Below are 21,234 nucleotides of genomic sequence, written 5' to 3'. Positions count from 1 at the left end.
TTCGTGAACTTGGCGAAATGGCTCCCGTGGAATTCTTTATAAGATGCCAGAACAGGTGTCTGAAGCACATGTGGGAAATTCGGAAACCTGACTTATGCCGATTATCATCTCGTATCATCACAGGCGTGATTTCAATTTAATTAGTGGTGGTGTTTATCTAGTCATTCCACATCTTATTAAGCTGGCACTTGACCGAGAGATTTGCATTTTAAATACCTGTCACGGTACTGAGAACTTCTCTCGCCACACTGGGCTTGTATAAAGTCAGTAGAACCTGTACTTCTATGCCCCAGCTTGAGGGCGGGGGGTGCAGGTTCAGAACCATTAGACAAAGGTGAGAAGCTACCTGATTGGTGGCCCAGTTTCTCCCTCAAGCCCTCGAGGGCAGCCCTTCCCTGTACAGGCTCAGGAAAGTAGCATCAAGTTGCCCTTGGCTCCTCTGGATGGTGCTTAGGAACGTCCTCTTTTTTTTTTTTTTCCCCCTATTTACTTTTTACAAAAACTCCAGAACGGATCAAAAAGAACAGTCGAGGATACTGCTGTACCAGCCTGTGCATACATGGGATCCTTCAGCTAGGAATGTCCTCTTCGTCAGGTTATCAGGGACATTGGGGAGCAAAGGTCAAGGGCAGCCAGACCTGTTCCACCTGTTGGGGAGTCACTGCCAAAGCCCTTCCAGGCGTTTCCCTTTAGGAAGCCCGGTGATGTCCTAGTGTCTGGATGATGGAATCAGAACCTTAATAATCAAGACCCAAAGGGGTACGGGAAATCGAACACCTAGGGGTTTTGATTGAATGAGTATGGGTGCAGTGATTGTGCTGGGATGTAAAGACTGGTTGGGCAGTTGGTTCTCTTCCTTCTTGCATTTTAGGGTGAATCAAATGTGGGTTGACTGAGGCCAGATGCTTCTTAGAAGGGCATGCTAAATTTTAGAAAGTGTTTTTCATAGTTACTTCATATGAAGAAAATTACTTTATGAGATTGCGCTAGCGTGCCTTAATCTTGGCCCTGTTGACATCTTGGGCCACACAATTCTTCACTGTGCAGCTTGTTCTGGGTGTTGGTGGTTGGCGGCATCTCTGGCCCCCACCCACTAGCACCCGCCCACTTGCCTGTTGTGCCCTGTGGGATAAAATGGCCCCTGACTGAGAGCCACTGGCTGCTACCAAGTTCTGGTTGAAGTATTTGGGCCATCTGATCCAATACACAAAAATTACCTTTTATTATATAATTTTTCTTAGAACTCTCAGGAAGGCCTTCAATATGTAAACTGCAGCCAACAAGTGGCATTTTTGTATCTGAGAGACTTACCCATTACATAACTGCCGGGCATCTGCTGTGTGCCGTGTGCTGGGGACACACACGTGTAAAGGGCAGACAGGGTACTGCTCTCATGGAACCTGCATTGGAAGGGGCCTGGATAAATAAGAATGCCAAATGTCAGCAAATGCCATGAAGAGAGCAAAGAAGGGCTTGGGAAGTCAGTGCTAGAGCGGGTGTTCAAGGAAGGCCTCTGCGGAGACCCAAGTGACAAGGAGGATCCAACCAGGTGGAAATCTGGAGACAGACGCCCCAGGCAGAGGCTAGGCTGTGTTCCAGAGAGAACAGCCAGTGCGAAGGCCCTGAGGCAGGAGTAAGCTTGGTGTCCACGGAGGAGGCAGACCAGCCTGGCTGAGGCAGAGTGAGGAAGGGCTGCAGTGGTCCCGTGAGCACAGCCAGGCCGCACAGGGCTTCGTAGAGTAAAGGTGGGAGCTGGAGCCCTGGGGTGATGTAGAGTCCCCCAAGGGTTTGCAGTAGCAGACAGACATGATTGGACTTGTATCTTTAAAAAAAATCACTCTGGCTGTGGTATGAAGAATGAACTGTTGTGGGGGTGTGCAATGAAGAATCAAGAAGGTTAATCAGGTGCCAGGCAGGATGAGGAGTCAAAGCTGTTATTCTGGGCAAAGGCGGCAGTGGTGCAAATGGGAAGAAGTAGATGGATTCTGGGTTTATGGGTGGGGGATACTTTTTCAAAAAATCCCCTAAACAAAACAACAGAACCCCCTTACATTTCAATAGCACTTCTATAAACTACCTATTGCTTTTACTTCCAGGACCTCATCTGCATATCTGAGCGCTAGTTTGGAGAGGGGGTGGGTTATCGCCCACACTTTGTTGAGGGGAGGAACTGGCTGCCCCCAGCTCCCAGGCTTATCTCAGTGCTCCTGAGGCCTCGGTGGTCAGACTTCAGGGAAGGGAAAGAAGGGAAGGGCCAGAAAGGGTGGGGAGGCAAAGCCACGTGTGTTTGGTGGATCTCCGCACACCAGGTCCAGCAGGGTGCCTGACACACAACAGCCTCACGGAATGTTTCTTGAGTGAATGAATGAATGAATGAATGAGGGAGGGTTGAGGAAACTAATCATTCAGGCTGCCATGGTGGGTGCTGGGCTGGGTGTTGGGTGCTTTGCTCCAGTGACAGTAACCTGGAGAGTATCTGTTATTATTCCCAGACTCAGAACGGGGAAATGGAGGCTGGGGGAGGTTGAGGAATTGGTCCAAGAAAAGTCACGTGCTAAGCTGGGATTCCTTCTGGGCTGTCAGGTTCCAAAGCCTGTACTCAGCTGCTACATTACTGTCTAAGAGAAATGTCGTCTCAGAGAGGGAGGGAAAGAGGGAGGGAGGGGAGAGAGAGAGAGAGAGAGAGAGAGGGGAGAAGGCAGAAGGGGAGGAGGAGGAAGAGGAGGAGGAGCAGGAGAAGGCAGAGAGGGAGAATGAGAATGAGGGAGAAAGAGAGGAGCAAAAACGAGGAATTCCAGGGCTCATTGGGCTGGATCGCTTGTGCCCAGCTCCCGCCCCTTCTCCACCTCCCCAGCGCTCTCTAGGATGAGGCTGCCGTCCCCTTGCCCACACACCCCAATGCTCCGAGGGAGGTGATTCCTCTGGGGAGGGGCACCATTCCGCTGCCCTGAGGCTCCTTCACTGATTGTCAAAATCAGTTAGTTTTATGACCTTTCCACACTTGGGAGGCAGCCCTCCTGCCCGCAAAGCACCCTGCCACCCTTTAATGAGCCGCTGCCCTGGTTTGTTCCCGCACACGCCATCCCTCTACCCCCCTCCCAAATCGCGGAGGCTGCCTGCAGGCTGCCCTGGTGGGGGAGAGTGGGGATGGGCTGGGGGTGCGCTGGAGGGAAGAGCCAGTGCACAAAGCTTTAAGGAAACTACGTTTTCTTCTGGTCAGCACTCTGGTACTTCTTACCACAAGGGAGTGTGAGAGGCAGGCAGTTTGGGTTGGTGTGTGTGTGGGCGCCGGGGGAGGGGGCGTCACTGGGAAAGATAGTAAATGGTTCGATTTGTCTCTTGGGCATTGGGCACCCGCTGCAGTGACTGGTGTGGTTTAAGGGAAGTGAGAGGATGTGCTTGCTGATGAGGGTGCTGGGTCCCATGCTGTGAGCCCTGAGTGTTCTGAGACCATGTCCGGAGTCAGCTGGGCCCCGTTTCCCACACTCCTCAGTACCTGGGGGCACACAGAGCCTTCCTGAGCCTCAGATTCCGTATCTGTAAAATGGGGTGTTGTCGTCTGTTCATGCTGCTGTTACCAAAATCCCACAGGCTGGGCAGGGTATACACAACAGAAACATTTCTTAGGGCAGCCTGAGCTGACAGAGACAGCTGGCCTGAGCTCTCCCTGCTCAGACAAGCTCCTGGGCAGAGACCACCCTACAGTGATCGGCCCTCCTGACGCAGTCCATGGGTATGGGGCCGTTGTCAGCGAGACGACTGACTTCCGCTGGACACAAAAGGCCTGCTCCTATAGGAGCCTCTGGGCGAGGCCGCTGTGATGTGGGCCATTTTTCTGCCCCCTTTAGCCTCTGGTAGGGTCATCAGGATGCCAAGTTAAATCTGAATTGCCGATCAACAACACATATGAAATAGGTTTTAGCCTAGTGTGTCCCAAATATTGCGCAGGACCTACCTAAAAAAATTATTTGTTGCTTATTGGAAATGTAAATTTAACCAAGCATCTTGTTTTAATTTTTGACTCAATCTAGCAATCCTGCCCTCTGGCCTTTTTATAGAAGGTTCCGAGAGCAAAGCTCTTCCCCTGGAGCCGTGGTTCTCAGCGCCATCCCAGCAACTCCTGGTGCGGAACAGAAACTCTCCGCCGGGCCCCGACTCCCAGAACCAGAACCGCTGAGGGTGCTCGCTGTCTGCGTCTTGACATCGCTCCTGGTGACCTCGTTGGGAGCTGTGGTGTGAGGGCCATTGCCCTGGAGAATGGAAAACGATGGGGGGGGGGGGATCCTCCCCCACCCCCGCCCGACCCCTACCGCCAGACCCTCTCAAACACATTCTGATCTGCTCCCTTGGGGGATGGGACTCAGCTGGGACCTAAATGGCATCAGGGAGGTTCCAGTCTCTTTCCTGGGGTTTTTGTGGCTTCAGATAAGACTGCCGAAGCTTATGCTTGCAGACGCTCTTCCCGCTTGGCCTCAGAGCTCTGCGCTGCCCGCCCCATCTGTTCCCGAGCCCGCAGAGGCTGTGAACCGCAGAATTTACCCTCCCGCCGGCTCTGCCAGTCACAGCGGGGGGGGCGGGGCCTGGCGGGCGGGGCGGGGCCTGGCGGCGGAGGGACACGTGTGCGGGGCGGGAAGCAGGAAGTGACTGCGGCGAGGAGCCGGCGCGCGAGCGGCACCGGGGGCCGATGGAAGTGGCGTGGGGGCTTGAGAGGGCACTGTAGTGAGTCGGCTTTTCTCTCCTTCGGCGCCTTCGGTGGGGCCGCAGGCCCGGGGTCCGGGGCCATCAGGACCAGCGTGTGGGACTCGGAAGGGCAGCCTGGAGTTTGGAAGGGAGTGCCCAGGGACAGGAGGGGTCGGCGGGGGAGCTGGGCGGCGCCGGCAGGTGGCCGAGGAGGGAGCAGGGGGCCCTGCGGCCGCCTCTCCCGGGCCGCTGCAGGGTGTCGACCTGCCTGCCGTGGACAGCGGTTCTCCTGGACCCTCCTCTTCATTCAGCGCTTCACGGCGGGCGCGCGGGGACCCGGGAGCGCTGCGAGCGAGGTGGCCCCCATTCCGGCCGCTCCGTGTCCCCTCCCCCTGGCTCGGGGGGTCAGCAGGACCTCTTGCACTTGACTGGCAATCTGGTTAAGATGCAGCAGGCCCGAGACGGCGCCTTTGCAGCCAGTGCCCAGGTCCGCCGGGCTGCGGACCACACCTAGAGTAGCGAGGGGCCGGAGAACTTATCCGCAGCCCAGCAGCCCAAACCCGAGTCCTTCTCCTGGGCTCCCCGGGGGAGTCGGGGCCCCGCGGGTGCACGTGCATTAAGGGCTGCCTCCGCCCTGCAGCTTCAGCAGCATCTTGCAGCTGACTCTTGGAAGCACAGCAGCGGGGTTCACGGAGAGAAAAGAAAGAAAACCTGGATCGGCCAGGAGGGCCTCAGGTGCAGCTGTAGGCACACCTGTGGGTGGTGGTGGGCACCTCTGAAGTTGGGGTGAGCAGAGAATACCCCCCCTTGCAGGCTAATCAAGGCTTATGTATTAACAGACAGCTCACGAGGAAGTCCGGGCCCCATTGTGGAAGCTGCTTTTGAGGTGCTGGGGCTGCGGCTCCCTGACCCCGCACGGCTGCTGGAGAAACCGCTCTGTTCTCTTGGGACTGCGCTGGCCTTGCCAGCCCCCCTGCACGGCAGGGCAATCGCCTTTTAAATTCTGGGTCTTGTCCAAGTTGTTCTAGTTTCAGACCAGTGCTTTCCACGTTAATGCGCCTACGAATCCCCCGTGGGATTCTGACAACATGCAGGGTCTGATTCTGCAAGTCTGGGGTGCGGCCTGAGATTCTGCATTTCTCACTAGCTCCCAGGGGGGACCAGTGCTGCTGATTCTCAGACCACCCTTTTGAAGACAGCAAAGGGAAGAACCTTCCCCAAGAGGCGCTGGTCTTGCGTGGCCGATGATAAACGCCGCAGCTGTTGGGGTGGCGGCCTTGGCTCTCCCAATGGGCCCCTTTTCTGTCTCAGGGTGCCCCGCTGGAAGTGGACAGGCTTAGGAGAGTGTGCGCCCCATCCAACAAGCCACAAGAGCACCCACGAGCTCCCAACACCAAACCCATTTTGATTTTGGCCCTTAGGCGAATGCAAACGGTTTCCTCTTTTCTGTAGCTGTTAAAAGGCACATTCCGTACTGCTTTTATGTATATATATATTTTTTAATGACCTGCCTTGGATGATAAATACTAAGAGGACGATAGCTGTGTGCCAGTCTTTGAAAATGCTGTACAGGCAGCTAGACACAGACGGTGGATGTCATGATCCAGACATCTGGTTTTAAAAACGCATGAACCGCCCACCCTTCAAGGCGACTTAACAAGATGATGTATTTTTTGTAAAAGGGTGTGTGTGTGTTTTAATGATTTTTAAAAATTTATTTGGTGCAGTCACCGTCCTGAGTTCCATTTGGATTGTGGGGACACAGTCCGAACCCATAGATGCTGTCTGTCTGAGAGGTTTCCTGGCACCGGGTTCTTGCCGGGGCTCACCCGGACCCACAGCCTTCCCACGTTTGAATCCTGGTTATGCTGCCGAGCCCCGTGGCGTCAGGACCGCTGCCACCGTCTGCCGCAGTTTCCTTCCAGGGTCAACAGAGAGAGGCAGCGTCTTCAGCTCAGGGTTGCTGGCCCCCAACACAGCGCTGGGGCCTGGCACGGCCGAGCCCAGTGGGGTCGTGTCCAGCCCTGTGGGTGCCGGGTGGCCAGGGAGGAGCTGAATGCGCCCTTTGAGAGGAGGAGGCCCTGGGCCCTGATGTTTGTGTACGGGAACACAGGGCTTTTCAACAAGCGGGTTTCTCTGCCCTGTAACTTTCCACGGCGAGAATGATTCCCTGTCATTTCAGAGCAAGGATTTAAAACATTCAAGCCTAGAGGAGGCCCTCTGAGCAAAAACAAGAAGGGGTGGCCCTTTTGTGCCCCGGCGGGCAGTGTGTCACTTCAGCTTCAGCAGCTGACTGGGGCGTCTTCCTTATGGCTCCGTTCCCTGGTCCTCAGTGTCCTATCCAGGTAAAGAGTCCAAGGTGCCATAAATAATTCCGCAAGCATTTTTTTGGGTGCCAGAGAGCCCTATGGACCCGGGTGCCAAACGTGAAAAAGCATCGTTCCTGTTCGTAAGCAACTAATGATGTGAAGGGTGAAGGAGGCAAGCCCGCACAAGGAAGGCGCCAAAGATGTGCACATGCGCAGGGACGGGTGTGGCGAGGACTCAGAAAGCAGGGAATGGAAGTTGGCATAAGTTGGCATTAGGTGGGCAACAGAGGATGCTGTGGATTGGATGGCTGGAGGCTGGGAAGGAAGGCATTCTGGGAGGGGACCATGCCAAGAGAGACTTGGAACAGGGCCATGTGGGGCTTGTCCCAGGTGGCATGGATAATTTGGTTGAGTTGGTGCCCACTTAGGGCACAGTGGTAATGGAGACAAGGCTTGAATTGTTGCTGGGCTAGTGGAAGGTCAGTTGCTGGAGTGTACCCTTGGCAGGCCACGGGAGCTTCCATGGGGAGCTGATCAAAGTTGGATCAGGACTTAGCTGGATGAGTTTCAAGGTGGAACCTGAGCTAGTCACTGTTTTCTGGGGAAGATGGATGATGATTGGCAGGGGCAGGAAGAATAGACAAAAGGGTGGGAGGCTGCAGTCAGACCCTGCCTTCCTCCAGGCTTAATAATTCACATTCTTTGAACTTCTCGTTGGAACTATTTCCTGATGTAACCTCTTTCACGGTGTCTTCTCTGGTGTCTCCCTAGGTGTCCCCACGTCTCTCCTTCCAGAATTAGATGATTTCACTGAGGGTGGCATGGTAGAAAGGTTCATAGGCCGACCCAAACGCAGGCCAGCTCTGGGGGTGGGGATCAGGACACCTTAGAACACGCGCTTGTCCCAGAAGGGGACCGCCGACACTGACCCTCTTGCTCCTCTGCACACAGACGTATCCAGCATGCTCCAAGGCTACAGCACTGTGTTCCAGGCCTTGCTGGGGACCTTCTTCACCTGGGGGATGACGGCTGCTGGGGCGGCTCTCGTGTTCATATTCTCTAGTGGACAGGTGGGTTGTCTTGATTTTGTTCTGGAAGTTCTTGGGGGCTCTTAGCAGGCTCTGGAATACCACTCCGCACGGCAGGGTGGCAGATTCTCAAATACCACTGGGCACGCCTTCAGATTGTGGGTGATGTTTGTCCTCTGTCCTCTCATTGGCCCCCCTCCTTCCTCCCAGGCCCGGAGAGCAGGTGCCTAGAGCCCCCTCACCACTTGCTTCTCCCCTCTGATTCCAAGGGAGCGGGGTGGGGGGCGAGAATCCCAGCATTCAGCCTCCTGGAGCCCCTGCCCGATTTCCATCTTGCATCCAGTCTCTTTGGGGCCTGGTGCAGGCGGTGACGCGTGAGACTGAAGAAGAGCAGCAGGCCTGGGGCGTGCCTGCCCTGCCCTGTGGCCTCGAGTTAGCTGGGGAGGTTGGAGAGACCTGGGGGAAGGAGGGATGTCTGTTCCCTCCCTCTCACTCCAAATCCAGGGCTCTTCCTTCCCTCCCCCACCCGCTTCGGGGTAAACACACTCAGACCCGACACCTGCCCACGCTGTCCCCCCCACCTTTACTCATCCTTATGCTGCTACACACCCATGCACCCTTGTGTCCCCCAGCTCCCCACCTCTGTCCCTCCCCCTTGCGTGCATCCCTCCTACACAGTCCACACATACACCCCGCACCCACCGATCCCCCGCTCCCCCACACACATTCCCCATACTTCACCCTTCTCCTCCCCAGCCCACACGCACCTCCTGGGCCTGAAATTCCTTACTCTTCCTCAACCCTTGACTCCCTCCGGCCCCAGGCCCAGCGTGGTCCACGGAAGGCTGGATGAATGGAGCCTTAGAAATTGTAGGAGTGCTAAGTGACTAAGTGATTTAAGAGCTAGTCAAACAAGCTACGAGGCGGGTCTGGAAACCAAGACATGTCTAGGAAGTTGGCAAGCCAGTCACGTTGTGGGAGAGACCAGTAAAGCAGGTATCCGTGTCAGCGATAAGAGGGACCTCCCCCGAAGCACTCTCCTCCCTCCTCAGTGGGGGGTGGGGAGGCTGTCAGAGACTTGGAACTCAGGACATGGAACCCCGGGTCCCAGGTTACTGTCCACAGGTAGTGAAAACATTCGCCGCCCAGTCCCTGAATGAGAGACGCCCAGGAGCCAGAGGAGAGGGCTCCGGGTTCCCTGACCGCCTCCTCTCTCATGGTAGCCGCACTGGGTTTCCCGGGGGCCCTTCCGGGGCAGAGCAGCCCAGGGTTTCACTTTTCCAGCGTCTTTTGCTTTGAGAAGGGAAGGTCCGAGGTGCACGAGCTGGGGTCCAGCCGGCTATGGAGAGAGGAGTCGAATGCAGTACTGTGATGAGGAGAACCTCGTAGCTCCGTGTGGCCCTGGCCACTGCTGAGGGGCTCCTCAGAAGTGGGGAGCCCTCCCAGAGGGGCCCTCTCCCCATTAGGGCTTGTGGGTACCCACACAGGTCAAGAGGAGGAATTGCGGGGACCTTTTCCTGTGTAGGGGCCTGTAGGGGCTCCCCAAGACCACCCACACATTCCCTGATTCACTGGAAGGACTCATCGGACTTTGCATGTCATTGTCCCCATGCAGTGAAAGGACACCCAGCAGGAACAGGCAGAGTCTGGAGAAATGTGTGCACAGGCCTCTGATGTCCCTGCTGCCCTGTGGGCCTTTCCCAGCCCCATTGGGATGTGTCTGCCCAGGGGCGCCCATTAGAGACTCAGGCTTTTGTTGGGCGCTGGCTGCTGCTGCTCCCCACATTTCAGACTCGCGGAGGCAGGCAGGTGTGCCGCGTAACTCGGGGGTTAGTAAAACAGGTGCAGTGACCCCTCCCTATCAGTCGGGGAGAGGAGGGAGCAGGTGCAGTTCCAAGCTCCCAGAAGCCAGCCAGGGGCCTGTCTTGAAAGCAGGACCTCAGGCTCAGATGGGCGGTGTTAACCCTTTCCGCCCAGGAGGGGTGCGTGAGAGGTGGGGAGGGGCGCGGCCTGGGACGACCAAGGCCACAGTAGAGTGGGTCCCCAGAGGTGTGCTCTGTCCTCCAGGGCGAACCTCCGTTTTCACCCAGCTGAAACGCGGGCTACAGGGAGGGTCCCTGGAGATGGGAGGCCCTCAGACACCTGTACCCTGTTATCAGCATTGGTGCAGCTTCACTCAGTATTGGTTTTCCTGACTCAGCCGAATCCTATGTTAACTCTGGAAAACTTATAAAATATGGAAACGCTTAAGGAAGTAATTTAAAAAATTTCTAATCTCCTTCTCAGAAAGGAAAAAGCATATTTGTTCAAATTTCTTCAGTTGGATTTGAGTATGCATAAGTATATACATTGTCTATTTTCTTTATATAATAGGGATTAAATTGTATGTGATTTTTTTTTATAATTTATTTTTATTTATTTGTTTGTTTATCTATTTTTAGAGAGAGGGGAAAGGAGAAAGAGAGGGAGAGAAACATCACTGTGTGGTTGCCTCTCACTCGCGCCCCCAACTGGGGACCTGACGTGCAACCTAGTCATGTGCCCTGACTGGGAATCGAACCAGCGACACTTGGCTCGCAGGCCGATGCCCAATCCACTGAGCCACAGCAGCCAGGTGTATGTGATGTTTTATAACCAGCTTCTCTCACTTGATACCATAAGCATCCCCCATATCCCTAAATAGCTTTTTGATTACTTGATGATTTTGATTACTTGGGTTACTTAAATAGCTATGTAGTATGCTGTCATAAAGATGCACTGAGATTTATTTACCCGCTACCCAACTGCTGGACAATTAGGCTGTGTCCTTTTTTCTTGCTTTTAGAAATAGTGTTACAATGAACACAAATCTTTGTGCACATATCTGATTAGTTCCTTGAAATAAATGTCTTAAAGTGGAAGAACAGGTTTATTGACCTTGAAAATAAAGTATAACGTTTCTCCTTTGAAGATCCAGATGAATGCTGATCGGATGATGTTACCTGACTTCTTTATTATATCTGTCTGGCTTGATTAAATTAGTTGGTTAGATTAGCTTGGCTTATGTCATGGCGTGCCTAAGGAAGAGCGTTGTCCGGATGGCCCACTGGGGTCAGAGCCTTCCCCCTGCTCCATGGTCACTCAGGGGGGCAGGAGGCTGCTGTGGCTGGAGACTGCCTGCTGAGCCCGCAGCTGTAACTGCCCAGACCTCAGTGGGGTCTCACGGATCAGATGATTGACACCTCAGCAGGCCTATTATGTGTTCACGGGGGTATAGATTATATCCCCAATTTAGGCCACTTCTCTAAACACACTTTGACTGAAATATAAAATGCATACAGAAAAAGCACATTTTATCAGTGCACAGCTTGACAATTTTTCACAGATGCCCATGAAAATATAATAGTACCCAGATCACGCACTAGAAGACTACCACCCCCGCACCCCCAACACATGCACTTACCCCAGCAGCCCTTTTAGATTCTCTTTTAATCACGACCCGCACCCCAGCCTCAGTGAGAGGCAATCCCTCTCCTGGTCTGACAGCAGAGAGTGGTTTTCTCTGTTTTTATACACCACGTAAGTGGGGTAATCGCGTAGTATGCGCTCTTCAGTGTCTGGCTGACTTCACCCTATTTATTCTGCGGTTTACTGGGTGCCCCTGCCTGAGAGTGAGCTCCATTCACGCATGTTTTGGGGCGCTCTCCTTGCCGTGTGGCGTTCTGCTGTATGAATATATCCTAACTGATGTCTCCACTTGGGTCGCTTCTAGTTTTTGGCTCTCACGAACAGTGCTGCTGAGAGCATCTCCGTGCGTGTGTTTTTGGTGAAGTTGTGTATGTGCTGCTGTTGGGTAATCATGCGGGAGGGGGACTGCGGGGTCACGGGCTGTGCCTGAGGTCCCCCCATCCCCCCGCAGCGTGGGAGGTCTTTGGCTGGTCTGCCTGCTCCTCGCCAGCACTTGTCAGTTTCCACCCTTTAGGCCAGCTGCTTACTAAGGGTTCCTGGTCATCATTCACAGAGAGAGGAAGAGGCAGCACCCAGAAGGAAGACCGATCGCCTGTGGGATGGGTGGAAGGTTAAAAGAAGTTTTGTTCCCCTGAGTTTCTGGCCCCTTTTGTAAAGGCTCGGGTCCAGGCTTCCCGGCCAGTTTGAAAACTCAGGCGTGGTCCAGTCTTTATTCATGTGGCTTTCTTAGGGGTAACGGTTTCCTGTCGTTCTGGGAAATATCCCTTAACACTAAAACATCCTGTTTTCGTTTTCAGAGGCGGATCTTAGACGGGAGTCTTGGCTTTGCTGCCGGGGTAAGTAGCACATTACAGGAGGGCTATAAATTGAGACATGTTTCCTCTGCCATTTCTCTGCTGCAGGGCGTTTCCGGTCTCTCCCCGTGTGACCAGGATGCAGCTCTGATGCCCAGGTGCTAGGGGCTCTTCCTTCTCACCATCCCTGTTTGTTTCTGGTGTATTTCATGCCCGTGCCCCTCTTTAGACAGTGGAAGAGGCTGGTTGGGCAGCTGCCTGAGGACTTGTAAAATAAAGATAATTTTTAGGAAGGGCCTACCATGGGGCTTTGTTGGCACTCATTAAACTTCTCTTTCTCTCCTCCTCTTTCCTCATAAAAGACCTTTCATTATAGACATTTTCAAATCCGTAAAAATATGAAGCGAATTCTATGATACGCCCCAGGTACCCGCCACCCAGCCTCAATCATTATTGATCTTTCGCTAATCTCATTTCATCTGTCTTCCCCCAACTTCCTTCAGAGTTGGAATAGTTTGTAAAAGCAAATACCAGCTATGTAATTTCACCTGTAACTCCAGTACACACCCCTGACGGACTGACTTGTGTGTTTTTAAGCACAATCACCGTGGCACTAATTGTAATCCACCACCCAGTCCACATTCAGATTTCCTCCATTTTTCTTAAAGGGTGTCTTCTAAAATGGTTTTGTTAGAATGGAGATTCAAACGAGATTTTCATATTGAATTTGTTATATTGTTTGAGTCTTTTTTTTATTTTTTATTTTTTACTCTTTAACAGTCCCATTTTCCCCCCATGGTGGTAATCTGTTAGAAAACTGCACCCAGTGTCTGTTGAATGTCCCACGTTCTGAATTTGGCTGATTGCTCCCTTGGTGCGGCTGTATAACCTGTCCCTCCGTCCCCACCGCTCCTCTGAGCTCCGAGCGAGACCTGGAGGCTTGTTTCAGATTCTGTTCCCTGGGTATGAGTGTGTCATGGTGCTGCTGTGTATCCCGTTGTGTGAGTCACGTCAGAAGGTGGGTCATGAGTTTTCCCTTTTGGTTGGTCAGAATTGAGTTCCTTTCTCCCAGTTTACTTACTAGTCCTGTGATGTGCAGAAACTAGCCTGGGGGTGGGACCGCCCAGAGTCCTCTAAGTCAGCAGCCGTCAGACTGGAGTCTGCACGTTTGAGAGCACGTGGGGGCGCACCAGGTATGACACAGGTGCACCCAGAGGGTCCTCCGCCCCCGGCTGTTCTCTCTCCCAAAGCTGCTCTGCCCGCGCTGCCCTGCCCGCTGCGTTTCCTGCCCCAGGTTGCCTTGCACAGTCGCCCTCTCCCATGTCACAAAAGAAAGGCACATTCTTGCCTTTTTCCCTTGTCCCTGGGTAGCACAGTCTCTGCGCATAAACAGGGGGCCCCCGGTGTGTTGGTGCTGGTGTGGGGAAAGTGGGGGATGCTAATTGCTAATCACTGAGCACAAGTCCTTGAGCAGTTCAGATGCTGTCCTGTCCTTTGATGTGAATCTAATCAAACTGTCAGCAGAGAGATCCTTAAAAGTAATTTTCTGTGATGGAGCACAATGGGATTTGGGGTCTGTCACTTGGAAAGAGTTCAAAGAGCAAAATGAACAAAATGACTTATAACAATCTACTGTTTCCCATCTTCTGTTGAAAAGTAATAAAACAGAAAAATAGAAATAAATTGATATCTAACTCTGTCTTTTTCTAGCAGCGCTACTTAATATTTGTCCACAGATATATGAATGAATTGAAAAAACAACAAAAAAGCCTCATGCATGAACATTTGCATTTCCAAGAATATTTTACTTTTTAATGTTTATGAATTATAATTTTGTTGTTTTGAATCTATTCTCTACCACCAGTAGCTGTTAATGGTAATTCCATTCAGGAAAGTTATTATTTAAACAGGTAGAGCCCTAGGCTCACAGGAAATTTTTAAAAATTTAATTGAAATATATATAAATATATTAAAGGGACGTATGATAAAGAAATCAATAATAGACTTTCTAGTGTAAAATATGAGCTGCTCTAGGATAAAAGTCTGTGGGGAAATGCAATTAATACAAGTTGGAGAAAAAGGAATGATGTACATTTTTTGCCCTTTGAAGAAGAGCTCGCCTCTGTATTCTGGTGCGTGTAGAATGTAGACCGCAGACAGAACGGTGCCTGAAGCACACGCACGGCTTAGTTTATATGAACTTGAAGGTGGGTACTGCTGGGAGTCAGGTCCCTGAGCGGTTTAGGCACACGAGTGACTGATCCAGCAGCTTCGTTTAAACACATCGATATTTATGTGCCAGAAATGATACCTTTTGCAGCTCTATACACTTAGAGGAAAGCCTTTTAAATGTCGAAATGAAAATGAGTGATGGGGTACCTAGTTTTTCAAAGTTCTTATAGGGGGCACAGAGACACTTTGCTGTTCTGTGCTGTCTTCATGCTTCTGACCAGGCTTTGGGGTGCTCTGTTCTAGTCTGTACTCTTTTAGGCACTGTAAGATTTACGTTGAGACGAGGAAATAAAAACAGAGTGTATTTGTCTTCAGGTCGTGTAAGAATGAATTTGGGAGCATTAAAACACAAGCATTTAAGATGGAACTTCCTTGAAAACATCAGACCAGTGTATTATCGTGTTCACTTAACTGTGAGGATCTAAAATAGTTTTGTTTTCGATTTTTAAAGTACTGTAGTTGGTAGGGAAAAAGGGAGAGAGAGCCTAGATGTTGTGTATGTGTTTTTATCAGAATATAAAGCCATTTGCTTTTCTAAAACTGACCTTGAATGGGAGCTAGCTCCTGGCCCGCTGCCAGATGCGTAAAGTCGCAGCGTGATGTGGGGGGCAGGGGGACTTGAACCCAGGAAACCCTGGCGACGGTGGCGCTGGCGACTAGAAGTGGATTCTCAGAGAAGCTTCCCGGACCAGGGAGAGGGAGCGGGGCTGTCACAACTGCCTGTACTTAGTGTGGGGTCATGTGTACTTAATGTAGCTAATCTGTTGGCCGGGACAATGGTTCTCAGCCAGGGGCGAGTTTGCCCCCTCCCCAGGATCCATCGCGCATGTTGGACGGTCACACCTGGCATCTAGTGGGCAGAGGCCAGGGGCCCTGCTGAACACCCTGCCATGCGCAGGACAGCGTCCTGCCCTCCGAAAAAGAATCTTCTCAGCTCCTGCTGAGGATTAACCATGGTGCCAAGATGGGAAACCAACCCGGTCTACAGGATTCTGATGTGTCATCTCTAGTTACAGAGTGGAATGCGTAAAAAATTCAGATGTTTTCAAAGTTAAAAAAAAAAAAAAAGAAGAAGAAGAAGAAAGCCCCCTTGCCTGTCCCCCTTGTTTCCCGGGGGCTACCAGCATTCACTCTCAGCAGGAGCCTCGGGGAATTTGTTTTATTCACTCACCAAGTGTCGGGACATCCAAATGTGCCATCATGCCCGGTATCTTAAAGACCCTGCTTGCTCAACACAGCTCTGACATGCTCTGAACAAATATCTGGAAGAAGGGAAAGCCAGCCCTGGGGTCCCGTTGTAAATACCTTGCACAGATGTGGCACGTTTTTTTCGTCAGTGGTGCCTACATTTATGCATGTGTTGTATGTGCATTGAAATATGTATCTAGTATAATGCTGCAGTGACATATTTTTACAGTCGGTCATTGTGCCCCGAGACAAGTGTTTCTGTAAGAGAAATTCCTGGCACAAGGGTCATGTGTATTTTAAATGTGCTTAGCAATATGTTTTATAGTTCGTTTTTTTCGTATTAGCAGGACCTTGGAACCATTAATTAAGCGACCCCTCTTCCAGTCCATTTGCTTGTTTGCCTCCTGACTGTTTAAATCGCTCTCCAAGTCTCTAGTAGTGATCATCTTTCTCTTCTCCATTCTTGTGCCTGGCCTTGGTTTTTGCCTGAGGCATGAAATTAATGGGGAGAAATGTTACCATTAAGAAAGAAGATAGTCATTATTCCCTGTTTGAGTCCTAGAGTAATGCGGTTTTAAAGCCGGAAAAGACTTCAGATGATCATGATAACTAATATTTACCGAGTCCTTACCGTGTACAAGGTGCTCTGCCAAGCACTTTGGGATCGTCTCATTTCATTTCCTAATAGCTCTGTGAGGTGTATACCAGGTACTGTTATGTACCCTGCTTTGCAGATGAGGAAACCGAGGCACAGTGACTGTAAGTAAATTGTTCAGGACTACACAGTGAGCGGACCCAGGATTTGAACCCACATTCTGACCGTAGAGCTCCCCCTCTTAAACCACCATGCCTTCTAGTGGATGTCTGGTGCCGCTGCCGCTATTTACGCACAGGAAACAAATCCAGAGAGAGTAGATGGTTTATCCAGAACGGAAAGTTGCTAGGTGGGGTCGCAGCCAGCCCCTGAGAAGTCAGGAACGCCTGCCCGCATTTATCGGTGTGGCCTTGGGCAAGCTCCTCAGTGGTCTTGGACCTCAGTTGGGTCTGCTGAGGACTGAAGACGTGGCACTGATGTTTCTTTAAGAGCTTCTGGGATCTGTACGTTTCAGGGGGATGAGTTCCAGCAAAAGTTAGCCTGATCTTTTGCTCCGGTAACTGGGAAGTGTTACAGTTAGGCTTTGGCTTCCCCGTGCACCTGCTCGCCTCTTCAGTGGTAGATTTAACCCTGAAGCTGACTGCATTTTCATCTGAGTGAGGAGGCAGTCACTGTCTCCAGAGAAGAACGCCAAGGTGAACTGGGAGAGGCTGAAGCACCCAGGGTCCCTATTTTAATGGTCTTGGCCCCGGTTCTGATGTCTTTTTGGTGAGGGTCGAACTCATGGGTTTCTAAGTCAATTTGTATTCTCTGAAGGAAGAAGCACTCATGTGAGAAACGCTCACAATAAAAACCGGGACACAGGACTTGAGCAGCAAAGCGAGGCGTTTATTTAGGAGTCTGCAGAGTCGGGCGCACCCTCAGCCAGGAGAATGTGTGCCGGAAGTAGACAAAGAAAGCTGGTTTTATAGTAAAGTGCCCCACCCTGAAGTGAAAGTGATTAGCTTCCCTGCCCTAAAGTGAAAGTGATTAGCTCCCCCTCCCTAACTCGATTAGCTCCCCACCCCTCTCCTCCTTCCCGGTTTCTCCATGACTGGATACTCCGGAGTTACAATCTAACGCGATTATCTAAGCGATTATCTAAACGCCCCTGTTGTGATTTGTAAATATGCTAATGATGTCCACTCCCTTCTCAGAGACCCTCTAATTACATTTGCCCTTTGTTATTGCTGATTTTCTACTGGCTTGGGAGTCACTGTTTCCTTGTTTCCTATACTCGTGAGCCCTGAACATGACCATGGGAGCTGCAGAAGAGAAAGACAGCCTGCCTGTCCAGCAGCTCACCTCTCGGCATGAAAAAGCAGTTTAACATCGATTATTTCGTCCCCAACGGAGCTGGTTTCTTATGAAAGACCCGATTTTCTTAAGGAGATTTTGGCTGAGTCCGCTGCTTCTGTGTAGCATGCGGTGACTCGCGTTTTCTGCACATAACTGACTCACCGCTGGAAATTAATGATGTTGTCCGGTGATGGCCGCTGAGTCTGGAGGGGTGTTGGCAACCAGCTGTAGTCCATTTCTGTGGAGAAATGAGTGGGGAGAAGCAGACTTCATTGTAGCATGTGGGATTCGGGGAGAGGATTTCAGCCAGGTCCACTGGACAGGCTTCCTCTAGAGCAAATAGGAGAGAGAAAAGAGCCGGGGTCGGGGGGCAGCCATTGAATCGGGTCTTCAGAAATCCTAGCTTTTGTACGACTGGCCCTAACGAGCCTCACTGGGAAGTGATCATCGCTGGTACCTTTCCTTTTTCTTACCGCCTGAGAGGCAGGGAAGCCTGACGTGCCCCCGGTGCCCCCGGTGGAGATTTGCGATGTGAGGTCTTTTGGACCACGCCTAAGTGGGCTGGGCCGCAGCCAGAGGACCAGCAGATGCTGTGGAAGGAGCGTGCTCACGGGGCCCGAAAGCGCCTGCTAAGGGCATTGCTCCCTGTTTATCTGAGCCAAGATCTTCCCCCTTGCGAGGGTAAGGGAAGCAAAGCGCCCCGAGACGACCTCCCTGGGATGCTGAATGTGCTTGCACCTGGAGCCTGTCCCACCGCAGCATCATTTTGACTGGACGCATCAGTCACCTTGGAAGTTTGGGGGCAGTTGTCCAAAGTGGAGCTCGTCTCTTAGATTTGCTGTGTCAAGTTTGGGGAGCTGGGAAGCCGCAGGGCCTTCTAGATTCTACCCTCTGCAAGTTTCTTGTGCTGCACCAGGATGCAGTGACCGGGGAGGCGATGTTTGCGTGTGTTAGGGGGGAAGCCGCCCATTCAGTGGGGGTGGTGTACCAGAGTTAGCTGGGTGGGACTTCGAGCTGCCTGACTCAGGCGTGTCGTCTGACAAGCTAAGTGTGGCGCGGTGCTTGAAGGCCGTGTGGGGAAGGGCCCTTCTCTAAGCAGGACGGCCACAGCCTTGCTGCAGGGCCCTTGGCACCATTGTTAAGGGACACCTGCTGCGTCTGCGACCTTTGCTTCCTGCGTAACGATACTGCGAGACGCTGACACTTCAAATGCTCATTGTCGAGGGGTTGGGACCCTCAATGTTTGTGTGCTGTGGCATTTTATTTTTAAAGGTCTCGAATGGCCAGTTTCCAAGGGGAAATTCTCTCAGCTGAGATGACTGTTCCCAGACCATGCCTGGCGTGGGCGATAAGCCTGAGTTCTGGCCCTGCTCTCCTGGCACCCGAACTGCAGTGGTTGTTGTGAGGGCAAGAGCAGCGTGGTGACAGCTCTGTCCTCTGGCCCTCCCCTTGTCCCGGGCAGCATGTGCCAGCAAGATGAGGGCCTTTCCTTCCAGCACGTCCCGACTCCTGGCTGCACGCCGGGTGGGGAGCAGTCTGGCCGCCAGATGGGGTGGCGAGTGGGAGAGGCAGCCAGGAGAGAGGAGGAAAAGCACTCGGGAGGGAGGCGGATTATTATTTTTTTAATATAGTGCTTCCCTCTTTTCAATTTCATGCTTCAGTTTCCCATTGTCATTATAAACGGTGCACGGGGGTTGGGGGGAATGGTACGACGGAGCACCTTCTCCCCACATGGATGGAAAGGAAGGAAGTGTTTATCTTGGCGGAAGAGCTCCTGCAGGTTCTCCTGCCCCACTGAGCATGGGGGCCATGTCGCCCTGAGGCCTGCCTGAGCTCCCCTGTACGGTCCTACCCCCTCTGTCCGCTCCTTTCCCAGCCTCAGGGTGCCTTCCCTCTCCCGGCTTGGAAACCCTGCCTCTCCTTTGCTCCCTCTGACTTCCCTTCCCGCCTGGGGCCTGCCCTGTGGACTGGGCCAGGCTGTTCTCCTTGGGGATATCTGTCCCTTGCTGTTTGGGGAGCACCCTTCCCTGTGCCCATGAAGGGGAGGCGGGCGTGTGTGTAGTGATGAGCAGGAGATTACAGAGGACCTAGAGGTTCAGCTCAGGTAGTGAGAAGCGAGTGCCAGCCCACCACTTGTTCTTGTAAATACGGCAGTCCCCCTTATCTGCAGTTTCGCTTCCTGTGGTTTCAGTCAACCGCAGTCCAAAAATACTGAATGGAAAATTCCAGAAGTAAACGATTCATAAGTTTTACATTGCTTGCCATTCTGGGGAGCATGACGCCATCTTGCGTCCGGCTCCATCCTGCCCAGGACTTCATCATCCCATTGTCCAGGGTCTCAAGGCCGCAGACACTCCCTGCCTACTAGCCACTTGGTGGCTGTCCTGGTGATCAGGTCGACTGTGGCAGTGTCACAGGGCATGTGCCAAGTCACCCTTGTTTTACTTAATCATGGCCCCAGAGCGCAAGAATAGCGATGCTGGCGTTTGGATGTGCCGAAGAGAAGCCAGAGGGCGCTTCCTCTGAGCGGAAAGGTGGAAGGAGGGTCTTGACAAGGAAAGAGCAAGACTAAGCCGAGGTTGCTGTGTTCAACAGCAGTCATGGTGCTTCTGGCCCTGAAATTGGGAAGACATGGGGGCTCGTTCTGCTCTCGCCGCTCCGACGGCAAAAGGGACAGCCACAGAGTGTGGGGGCGAGTGCTTAGTTAAGATGAAAAAGGGACTTAATTTGTGGGGCAAGGACTGAACAGAAAACGTGTTCTGGCTGACGGCCGCGTGCTGCACCGGAGCGCACTGAGCCTCCGCGAAGACGTCAGCAGGGGTCCCCTGAGCAGAGGGACCACATTCACGTAACTTGTGTTACAGTAACTTGGCCTAATTGTTCTATTTTATTATGGCTTATTATTGCTCACCTCTTACTATGTCGGATGTGTGAATTAAACTTGATTGTAGGTATGTACGTGTGGGAAAAAGCATAGTCTCTATGGGGTTCTGTACCTCTGGGGGTCTTGGATGTACCCCCGTGGTCAAGGCGGGACCACTGTGCAGCTTTCGTGGAACGCAGCCCCGCCCCTTTGTTTGCATGTTGTCTGCGGCTGCTTCTGCATTACAGCGGCCGAGCTGAGGCGCTGCAGCAGGGCTATGTTGTCCACAAAACCCTTTTCAGAAGTTTGCCAGCCCCTGCTGTGGTCTACGGCAGGGGTTTCTGAGGCCTGGTGGCAGTGTGAATAGCCTGTGACCATCGGGATCACAGCTGTGTGCCTTGCAAGGCCCCGGTTGGAGGTCTCAGAAGGCTCTCTGGAGTGTCTGGGGTTCCTGAGTAGGTGAGTTCCTGGGAACCTGGCTTGGGCTTGGTGGTGGGTCCTCCCCAAGGGCGCCTGGCTTTTGCTCATGAAATGATGCTACTGCGCCCCTTTTGCTGGGGTGGGCCTTTGAAGGGTCTTCAGGGCCTGGCTCTGCAGTGAGGCAAGATGAATGATGTGGACCCCTGTCCGCCATTGGCCTTGTCACACAGGTGCATTGGGTCAAGACAGACGGCCCAGGGCCAAGTGTGCAGTTTGAGATTGTGAAATAAAAGTAGATTTCCCAGCTGAACCCAAACTCAAGTTCGCAACTGTGGTTCGC

The 21,234-nt window shown here is 52.4% G+C and overlaps 1 protein-coding gene across 1 annotated transcript in view; it reads left to right on the top strand.

Annotated features, from left to right (window-relative positions):
• Positions 1 to 4,633: 4,633 nt before the first annotated feature.
• The window catches only part of LOC149998884 (zinc transporter ZIP11-like), a 32,520-nt gene continuing 15,919 nt past the window's right edge, over positions 4,634 to 21,234 (top strand). The window contains exons 1-3 of the mRNA XM_090257581.1: positions 4,634 to 4,719; positions 7,941 to 8,059; positions 12,262 to 12,300. Of these exons, the coding sequence (XP_090113707.1) occupies positions 7,952 to 8,059; positions 12,262 to 12,300 (147 nt within the window). The 5' untranslated portion in view covers positions 4,634 to 4,719; positions 7,941 to 7,951. The remainder of the gene's footprint in view (positions 4,720 to 7,940; positions 8,060 to 12,261; positions 12,301 to 21,234) is intronic.

Source organism: Furipterus horrens, unplaced genomic scaffold (assembly GCF_987537825.1).
Source record: "Furipterus horrens unplaced genomic scaffold, mFurHor1.1.pri manual_scaffold_11, whole genome shotgun sequence".
Lineage (NCBI taxonomy): Eukaryota > Metazoa > Chordata > Mammalia > Chiroptera > Furipteridae > Furipterus > Furipterus horrens.
This window is presented reverse-complemented; position numbering and strand designations above follow the sequence as displayed.